This window comes from Equus asinus, chromosome 26, assembly GCF_041296235.1.
Source record: "Equus asinus isolate D_3611 breed Donkey chromosome 26, EquAss-T2T_v2, whole genome shotgun sequence".
NCBI lineage: Eukaryota > Metazoa > Chordata > Mammalia > Perissodactyla > Equidae > Equus > Equus asinus.
In genome coordinates, this window is record NC_091815.1 from 21129322 (window position 1) to 21139467 (window position 10146).

The 10146-nt window shown below is 53.6% G+C and overlaps 1 protein-coding gene across 2 annotated transcripts; it reads left to right on the forward strand.

Moving 5' to 3' along the window:
- The first annotated feature begins 46 nt into the window (after nt 1-46).
- RBM42 (RNA binding motif protein 42) lies at nt 47-8556 on the forward strand. 2 transcript variants are annotated; one of them, XM_014838254.3, is made up of 10 exons: nt 53-879; nt 1113-1248; nt 2559-2643; nt 2749-2823; nt 4393-4458; nt 4535-4710; nt 5495-5827; nt 6149-6266; nt 8024-8218; nt 8311-8556. In XM_014838254.3, the coding sequence occupies exons 1-10, from the start codon at nt 752-754 to the stop codon at nt 8421-8423; spliced, it is 1425 nt and encodes a 474-aa protein (XP_014693740.1). In that variant the 5' UTR covers nt 53-751; the 3' UTR covers nt 8424-8556. The 2 variants fall into 2 exon arrangements, with proteins under 2 accessions (XP_014693741.1, XP_014693740.1); XM_014838255.3 differs by lacking the exon at nt 4393-4458 and having other exon boundaries at nt 47-879; nt 4556-4710.
- The last annotated feature ends 1590 nt before the right edge of the window (nt 8557-10146 follow it).

Genomic DNA, 10146 nt, shown 5'->3' on the forward strand with positions numbered 1-10146 from the left:
CGCAGAGACCAAACCTACACACGTGACCTTCTGAGTTGACGTATTTGACTGCCTCTCGGCCATTGCATGAACTATTCCTCCTAGCCAGAATCTCTCTCCCTATTTTCATCCAGCAAGTTTTCAGATATCACCTCCTCCAGGAAGCCTGGATCAGGCGCCTCCTCTGAGCTTCCCAGACCATGTACCCGGTCTTTCTGGGAGTTACAGTCAGGTAGCCGTCCATCTACCCCACGGGGGAGCCCTCGGCCCCAATTTGTCTCCATCTCGCCCAGCCCTGGGCTGATGGGGACTTCCGTGTGTTTCAAAACTCCCGGAACGGGCCTCGCGGGGGCACGGCAACAACCTCCGAACTTTCCTAAGCTCTCAAAGGTCTAGTTTCCACTTTAGGGACCGGGCCAACAGACTTTACAGCGCTCTCATTAGCCCAGGTTCCTCCATGAAGGCGTGGCCGTCTCGCTTGGCTACACTCTCCTAAACCCATGTTCTTCCGCTGGTGCGTTTTTCCGGCATTCTGTTGGCCTATATTCCTCCTTGGGGCGGGCCCTCCGGGTGCGATCACATTCTCATTGGCCCGCTCTCCAAAAGCGGCACGCCCCCGCGTTGGCGTAGGATGTCGTTCTCCGATGTCGGTCGCTTTCGCTGATACGTCATCCGCAGGCGCCCACCCTGACGAAGCCCGAGAGTAGACCTCGGAACCGGCGGAGGCTGCTGAGCCCAGGCGGTAGTAGCGGCGACAGCGACGGCAGCAGCGATGGCTGGGGCGGGGCCAGCCCCGGGACTCCCGGGTGCAGGAGGGCCTGTGGTCCCGGGCCCTGGCGCCGGCATCCCGGGCAAGAGCGGCGAGGAACGCTTGAAGGAGATGGAGGCGGAGATGGCCCTGTAAGGCCCGCGACAGGGAGTGATAAAAGCCGTCCTAGAGCTACAGTTGCCGAGCCCTGGAGCCTCCAGGCCTCGATAGGCCCGACATATGGCTCTATCATGGGGGAATGGGACCTTCGGGACTGTGGGGGCGGGAGTGAAAGTTGGCGGGGGTGAAGGTGCTGTCGCGATGTACCTAGCGTTCCAGGATTGGTGCAAGGTCCTGAGCTGTGGTGTCCTTCCTGCTCCCCCAGGTTTGAGCAGGAAGTTCTGGGGGCTCCAGTAACCGGAATCCCGACTGCGGTGCCCACGGTCCCCACGGTAGAAGCGATGCAGGTCCCGGCAGCTCCTGTGATCCGCCCAATTATCGCGACTAACACATACCAGCAGGTACGGCCGAGCTAAGGCATGTAAGTCAGAGAGCACAGTATCTGGAACACAGGAAGTGTTTGTATACAGAGAGCTGTTGACATGTTGGCTTGATTAATTAGCATGACAAATATTTTATGTGCCAGGCACTGAGGACGCAATAATGACTGATAAACTATGTTTCTGCCCCTGCGGAGCTTATATTCTAGAGCATGTTGTCCAGTAGAACTTTGTGCAACGATGGAAATGTTCTGTGTCTGTTTAAAAGTTATATTTAAGTTAAATAGTTCCTCAGTCTCAGTCACGTTAAAGTGTTCAATAGTTAGCTATATATGATTAGTGGAGGAAGAGACTACTAAAAAGAAAACAAGTAAATGAAACTTGTTCATTCTGTCAACAAATAATTATTGCACGCCTTCTGTGCACCAGGGACTATTCCAGGCATTAGGCATATAGCAGAGAACAAAACAGAGAAAAAGAATCACTATCTTTCTGGAGTTTACATTTTACTAGGGAGAGACAGGTCAAAGTAGAGTAAGAAAGGCAGAGGTTTATCAGTCCTTTCTGAAAGGGAAAGTCCTTTCTGAGGAGATGACATTGAAGCAGATATAAAGGACATGATGGAACCATGCAGCTACCTAGGGGAAGCCCATTCCCAGGAGAGAGAACTGCCAGTACAAGGACCACAGACAGGTGCATCCCTGACATGTTGAAGGAACAGCAGGGAGAACAGCATGCCTGGAGTGGAGTGAGCAAGGCAGGGAGTGGGAGGAGGTGAGGACAGAGAAGTGATAGAGACCAGATCTGGTAGGGCCTTGTGGGCCACCACAAGGATCTTAGTTTTTGCTCTGAGATGGGAAGCTGTTGAAGGATTTTGAGCAGAGGAGTGATATGGTCCAACTTAGATGTTAACAGAGTCACTCTGGCTCTGTTTGGAGAGCAGACTTTAGGGGGCAAGGGCAGACCAAGGAGACTAAAGAAGAGGCTACCATAATAAACTAGGCAAGAAATAATGGTGGCTAGGACCAGGGTGGTGGCATGGGAAGTGGAGAGGACAGGCTGGACATAATTTCAGGTAGTGCTAAGTGTTTTGGGGGAGATAAAGCAGGATGATGAGAGAAGTTGCTACTGAGAGGGACAAAGGACAGCTTTAGCTAGTATGATCCCAAAAGCGTCCCTGAAAAGTGACATTTTAGCTGAGACCTAAAGGTTGACAGCTAGCCATCCCCACAGAGTGCAAAGAATGAAAACTCTTGGCCTCCCAGGATGAGCCAGCCAGGGTAGCGTGGGGGTACTAAGTCAGGCCCCTCACCCACCCTCCTCCCCAACAGGTCCAACAGACTCTGGAGGCCCGGGCAGCTGCTGCAGCCACAGTGGTTCCTCCCATGGTGGGTGGCCCTCCTTTTGTGGGTCCAGGTAAGTAAGGAGTGGCAGGGTGAGGGAGGCAGGGGATGAGGCGGGTGGTAAAAAGGGATGCCCAGGACTCTCCTCCCACCATCCTCATCTCTCCCCTCCCAACAGTTGGCTTTGGCCCTGGTGATCGGAGTCACCTGGACAGTCCAGAGGCTCGAGAAGCCATGTTCCTGCGGCGAGCAGGTAAGTCTGGGGCCAGGGACCCCCACATCTAACCAAGCACTCTGGTCTCGACTACTTCAGCCTCTTGCCTAAATCATTGCTGTACCTCACTCTCTGCATTTCATCCCCACACTGATCTTATCTTCCTAAAGCACAAAGCTCATCATGTACTTCTTCAGTTTAGCCTTAGTAAGGCTTAACTTGGTCATTGCAGGCCAACCTCCTTCCTGTTCCTCCTAATCCCTACCCTTTGCTGTGTTTCTCTGTAACACTTAATCCCTTATAACAAGCTGTGCAGTTTATTTATTTATTATGGTTATCATCCTTTGCTTTGTCTAAAACATAAGCTCCATGAGGGGCTGAAGTCTTGGTATCTGCCACATAGTAAGCAGTACTCTGTGCTCTCTGTTGATAGGATGCTCAAACCATCAAACAAGCGCCAGGCTCCTCGCCTGGCCCCTTGCAGAGAGAGATCCCACATCCTCCCCACGCGCCCGCGACATTGCTGGGGTGTGCCAGCAATGCTCTTATTGCGGGCCCTTTTCGCCCCTGCTCACTGTCACCCAACTATAATCTTCCAAAACCTGGCAACCAAACCAAAATCAAACTAACTAAAATCTATCCTCTCCACAGGTCATTTTGCTTTTTGTTGTTCAAGTGGCTTCTATACACAGTTTTTGTGACATAACTTCCTTGTGTGTATGGAAAGAATATGTGTTCTGCAAAGCTGTGGTATAATCTCTATTAGATCAAACTTGCTAAGTGTGTTACTTAAATCCTCTTACACTTTTTTATCTGTTATCTGAGAAATCTTAACATCTCTTACCCTTGAGTATGGTTTTGATCAAAATGCAAATCTGACCTAGTCACCCTGCCCAGCTTTCAACCCTTCTGGGGCTCCTGGTGCCCTTGAGGGGACACCTGCGGTTCAGCCACCAAGACTATGCTTGGATGCCTGCTGACCTCTTTACCATCCTCCTATGATGCTCTCCAACTCCCCACTTCCTCTATTACGACTATCCTAAACTGAAAAGGGAAAAGATTTTGTTTATAAATGTTCTTTGTCAGTAATATTGCCACTCACCCTTTGCCTGACCAATTCTTCATGATCCTTTGGGTCTCATTCTCACAGGTCCTTTTCTCGAGGAAGCCTCTTTCTCCAGGAAGCCTTCTCTAATCTTCTTGGCTGGGTCAGAGGGCTCCTCTGGGCTCCCAGCACTCCCTGGCTTCCCCTTCCTAGCCCCGATCACTCTGCCTGGGCTTTCCTCCATCCTGCCCCTGATCATTCCAAGCTGTCACTCTCTTTGGACTCTCTGTGTCACTCTCTCTGCTCTGGACCAGAGCTCCCTGAGATGCTGAGTCTTTTGGTCTGTCCCTAGCCTTGCCCAGGACAGGGCCAGACCCAGAGGAGATCCTCATTCGTAAATTTTTGCTAAATGAACACATGAAAAGACCCTTACTTCTCCCAGAAGGCTCCCCCAACTCTTCTCCACGATTTCTTGGATGCTGAGAGTACCCACACACACACATCTTGCCCCAAGTGCCCTGGTCCCCCATGACACACACCCCCCCCATCTCTCTCTCCCACAGCTGTGGCCCCTCAGAGGGCCCCTATCCTGCGTCCAGCCTTCGTCCCCCACGTGCTACAGAGAGCAGGTGAGGGGCCAGGGTCATCATCCCTGCCACATAACTCCCCCCCAGCCTTCCAACTCCCACACTAACACCCTGACAGATTCTGCTCTTTCTTCTGCAGCAGGTGGTCCCCGCCCTATGGCCCTGCGGCCCCCTCACCAGGCCCTCGTGGGCCCCCCTCTGCCTGGGCCACCTGGACCACCTATGATGCTGCCACCAATGGCTCGGGCCCCAGGCCCCCCCCTGGGCTCCATGGCTGCTCTGAGGCCTCCCCTGGTGAGTGTGGACAGGGAGCCAATGGTCAGAAGTAGCATGGGTGGGAGACCCTCCATCCTGGCCTGATGGGCTGTGTCTAAGACTGCCTTTCTCCCGGCTTTTCCTGTCTCTGCCCTCTCACTCTCTAACTTTGTCTCTCTCTTTCCTTACTTCTCTCTGTGGCTGAATCTTTCTGGTATTCTTTCTTTCTGGGAGGAAAGTATAGAGACAGACAAAGCTATGAGTGGATTTCTATCTCCTTATCTCTCTTTTTTCTTTGATTGTCCTTCTCTGTTTTTCTATCTTCATGGCTTTCTCTGTCCCTGTGTCTGTGTGTGTGTCTGTTTGCCTGTCTCTCTGCCTGTCTTCTCTGTCCCTGTGTTTCTGTCTCTGCCTGTCTTTCTCTGTCCCTGTTTGTGTATGTGTGTGTGTCTGTCTGACTGTGTCCATCTCTATTCCTGTCTTTCTCTGTCCCTGTGTCTGTCTCCATATGTATGTGTCTGCCTGTCTTTCTCTGTCCCTGTGTCTGTCTCCGTGTGTATGTCTGCCTCCGTATGTATGTCTGCCTCTCTGCCTGTCTTTCTCTGTCCCTGTGTGTGTCTCTGTGTATGTGTCTGTCTGTCTATCTCTCTGCCTTTCTCTGTCCCTGTGTCTGTCTCTATCTAGAGCCTCCTTTCTCTGTCTAGGCATCTCTTGCTTGCTCTCTGGCCCCCAGGCCCTTGCTTTGTTGTACAGGATGGGGATGGGACTAAGGTCTGAGCCTGTGATCTGACCCCCCACCCCCGTACCCTTCCCTTGCCCACAGGAAGAGCCTGCAACACCCCGAGAGCTGGGCCTAGGCCTGGGGTTAGGCCTGAAAGAGAAGGAAGAGGCAGTGGTGGCGGCGGCAGCTGGGCTGGAAGAGGCTAGCGCAGCAGTGGCTGTGGGGGCAGGAGGTGCCCCAGCTGGCCCTGCAGTCATTGGGCCCAGCCTCCCACTGGCACTAGCCATGCCTTTGCCGGAGCCTGAGCCCCTGCCCCTTCCCCTGGAAGTTGTGCGAGGCCTACTGCCCCCACTGCGTATTCCTGAGCTCCTGTCCCTGCGTCCACGGCCCCGGCCCCCACGGCCTGAGCCGCCCCCTGGCCTCATGGCTCTTGAGGTAAGCAGGGAGCATAGCAGTGGGGGGACAGAAAGAGCTAGCTGGGCAGAAAGGAGCCCATGGGCTTCCACACACAGAAACACATGTGGTCTTCTATCCATGGAGGTAGGACGGATGCAAGACATTGGAGGGGCTGGGAGGACATGAGGGAGAGGGAGGCAAACACATATGCCACACCCAGAAGCACATCCAGTCCTTTAACTATGGAGGTGGCTGGGGGGGTGGGTAGGGCAAAGGAAGGTAGGAGAGCGCGAAGGGGGCAGGTGAGTCCAGAAGACTCCAACACCAAGCCCTTTGCACCCTCTCCCCTTTCCTCTGCAGGTCCCAGAGCCCCTGGGTGAGGACAAGAAGAAAGGAAAGCCAGAGAAATTGAAACGCTGCATTCGCACAGCAGCTGGGAGCAGCTGGGAGGACCCTAGCCTGCTGGAGTGGGATGCAGGTAAGGGGGCTGAAGTGCAAGGTCATGCATGGCTCAGCCAAGGGAAGGTGACCCAGGGATCTCCACACCTCTCTCTAGGGCAGGCGCTCTTGTCAGCCCGCCTCATGGAGGGCTAGACTGTGGCTCTGAGGGGCAGGCCCTCCCCTGGCCACCAAACAGACCTGACAGAAGTGATTGGCACCTGGGACCTTCTGGCCTCTTTTATGCATGAGGGGCCTGGCTTGCTGAAGGTGAAAGGGCATTGTTTTCTCTCCCAACTTTTTATGAAAACTTGCACACTGCCTTGCCCAGTGAACAGCCCTATATCTACCACCTCCATGCAGCAGCCAACATTTTGCTCTGTTCACTTCATCCCTCTGGGTATTGGTATGGTTTTTTGGGTTTTGCTCATTCATTTGAAGTAAGTTATAAATGAAGTTATCACTTCACTCCTAAATACCTCAGTCTTCATCTCCTAGGAAAAGTGATACTCTCTTTCATCTCATAATACCGTGAACACATCTAAAAAAAATGAACAATGGTTCTATGGTAGCTCATAGTCTGTTTATATTCATATTTCCTTAGTTGTCCCCAAACTATTATAGCTATTTTTTTCCCCTGAACCAGGATGCATGCAGTTTTGTGTCACTAGATTATCTTTTAATGAGGTGGTCTCTCTCCCACTGCTTTGTCTTGTGTATAATATTTTTTTGAAGTGTCCAGACCAGTTGTTTTGTAGAAGCTCCCACCCTTTGAGTTTGTCAGACTGTTTCCTCCTGGGGTGGCCTGACTTGTTCTCAAAGAGTATCCTTATTCACCACAGAAACCAGGGGGCAACCACAGTGGTAGTCAAGGAAATGGACCAACCTCCCATCCCAGTCCTTGACTTCTGCCTCTTCTCCAGGGACTGCCCACCCTCCCCAGGCCAGGGCCATGGCACCGTCGGCCCATACTTGGCCAAAGCAGGCTGTGGACCCTAGTTCTGTGACCTTGGGCAAGTCACTTAGCCCTTCAAGCCTCATTTCCCTCATCTCCAGCAAGGGGATAATAATAATATGCGCCTCGTCGGGGAAGGGTTCCTCTGGGCTTGAGCATGTTCAGTCAAAGCTCAGGCCCGGCCCAGGGGATGAGCCCGGGAATGGCAGCTGAGGTCAGCCTTGGAACAGAGTCAGGCAGTGTGTTCCCATTTCAGGGACTCAAGGGGGAATTAGATTGGGCTTTGCAGAGGAAGCAGAGCTGAGGAAAGATGAAGTCTCTGGTACCAAGGTGCCACTGTGGGAGCCGGTGGGTGTCAGAGGCCCAGGGGATGTCCATGGGAGGTGTCCAGTAGACCAAGGGATGCTGGCGGCTCAGAGGAGAGGCCAGGGCTGGCACAGAGTTGGGGGCTTCATTATGGGAATGGGTGAGAGGGCTCTGGGGTAGGGGAGGGCAGTGCAGTTGGTTAAAAGTGAGGACTCTGAAGCCAGATGCCTGAGTTCTTGCCCCAGCTTTGCCACGTCCTGGTTGAGACACTTTGGGCAGGTGACTTGGCCTCTCTGTGCCTTGGTGTAAAAGTGCCAGATGTGTGAAAACCTCATGAGTGCCCAGCAGAAAGCCTAGCATGGGGTAAATACATACAGGTGTTGGCTGTTATTCCTCAGAAGGCCCCGGGCAGAGACTGCCGGGGATACAGAGGGAGAAGGGCTTGGGGCATGCCTCCAGAGAAGGGAGGGTATTTCAATAAAGTAAACACTGCGCCAGGCATCTGCATCCTCTGACCTCCTCTCTCCCAACCCCAGATGACTTCCGGATCTTCTGTGGGGATCTGGGCAATGAGGTGAACGATGACATCTTGGCACGCGCCTTCAGCCGCTTCCCATCCTTCCTTAAGGCTAAGGTGATCCGTGACAAGCGCACAGGCAAGACCAAGGGCTATGGCTTCGTCAGCTTTAAGGATCCCAGCGACTATGTGCGCGCCATGCGTGAGATGAATGGTGGGTGAGGCCTCCCCTAGGGACGTTGGGTATGGCAGGTCTCTGGCCTAAGCCTGACCCCAAGCCTGACCTTGAACCCTGCATTCCCACAGGGAAGTATGTGGGCTCACGCCCCATCAAGCTGCGCAAGAGCATGTGGAAGGACCGGAACCTGGATGTGGTGCGCAAGAAGCAGAAGGAGAAGAAGAAACTGGGCCTGAGATAGGGTCTGTGGCCAGGCACCCGCTCCCATCCGGCCGGGCGCTGGCTCCTCCCCACACTTCTCTTTGGAAAACCCTTAACTATCCACCCACTCATCCTCCCCAAAACCAGTTTCAATAAATTTACGTTCATTTCCATCCCTGGCCGGGCTTGGAAGCACTCTATGGGGAGTAGGGTTTGGCATGTCCCCACCTGGGAATAGTGGGGAGCCTTGAAAGTTCCCCCAGACAAACATGCACATGGGTATTTTTCAGTCCCTACTTGGGTGCCCACTGCATCTTGTCAAACCTCCTAAGTGCACACTGAGTGCAGCTCATTCCACAGAGGAGGAAGCGGAGGCTTATGGCAGGGCTGAAGCCAAGCCAGGGCTCGGCCCTGTGGCCGCCTGACTCCAGCTTTTTTCTCAGCACCAGGGTAGGGGGTCTTCTGGGCCCTGCTCCTCTGGGCTCACAGCCTTCTAGGCTTTCATCCATTCAGGAAACTCTCACCAAGGGCCTGGACAGTGCTGGGGACACAGTGGCGACTGCATTAGTCCTGGGCCCTGTTCCCTCAGAGCTCAGGGTTGAGTGGCAGAAGATAGGTCTGCTGCCAGACAGTGACAGCCTAGAGTGGTCAGGCTTGGGATGGGGAGGCTTTGTGCTGACCTGGGAGTCAGGGAGGGCTTCCTGAAGGAACCAGCTACTTCGGAGACCATTTCACTCTCTCTTCCAGTCTCTGCAGTTCTCAGCCTCTGGCTCTCTCAGATGTTTTCCACTTTCTTCACTCTGCCAAAACCCAGCCGACTTCTCTTGCTCTGTCTCTTCGTCTGGGTCTCTGTGAGTGCCCTCTGGTTCTTCTCTCTTTCTGAGTGACTGTAGCTCTCTGAGTCTCTATTCTCTCTCTGCATCTGGGAGTCTCCCCCATTCTCTTTTTCCCACCTCCAAGCTTGTCTCTGCCTGTCTGAAGAAGTGTCCATGCAGGACTTGAATGCCAGACTGAGAGCTTTGACTTACCCTGAAGGCAGCTGCAAGCCCTGAGAAGCTGAGACAAAGTTCAAGGAGGGGACTGGCATCACAGATCTGCACTTAGAAAGAGCCCTGAGACTCCCACGCTCTGGCTGGAGGGCTGAAAGGAGGCCCAGGCAGGGACCAGGCAAAGGGAGATCGCATGGTTCCTGCATGGGGAGGGGAGAAGGCACAGCCGTCAGAGCCCAGGATTGGGAAGGGGTAAGAGGGGGAGGGGGGAAACAATGCCAAGGCCTCTCTGGGAAGCTGGTCACCCAGGAGAGGTGTCAAATTTCCTAAGTTCCCATCTTCCTCCCTTACTGCCCCCACTCTGACGTCACATTTTCCAGTCTGGAGAGAGGGGTGAGGGCCTCCCTCCCTGGCAGGAAGTGCCCTCCAGCCCCTACCACCTGAGCTGGACCACCCAGCCCCAGAACCTTCAAACCCCACCCCCCCCATCACTAGCCTTCCCTACTCCTAACTCCCTTCTACTCACTGCAACCATGGAGGCAAAGGAGGAGATGGGAGAGAGAAGGATTCCAGATTGGAGGGTTTTAAATGTGTGCCTTAACGTCCTGAGGATCAAGAGGAAGCTCAATGGCAGGGTTGAGAGACAGATGGACAGAGATGGAGGAAATACAGCAAGCAGAGAGGGAGAGAAGGGGAAGGAGGTAGACAGATGAGAGATGAGAACTATGGATCAGAGACAGTACAATGGGAAGGAAGATGGGGAGAAAACCCAGA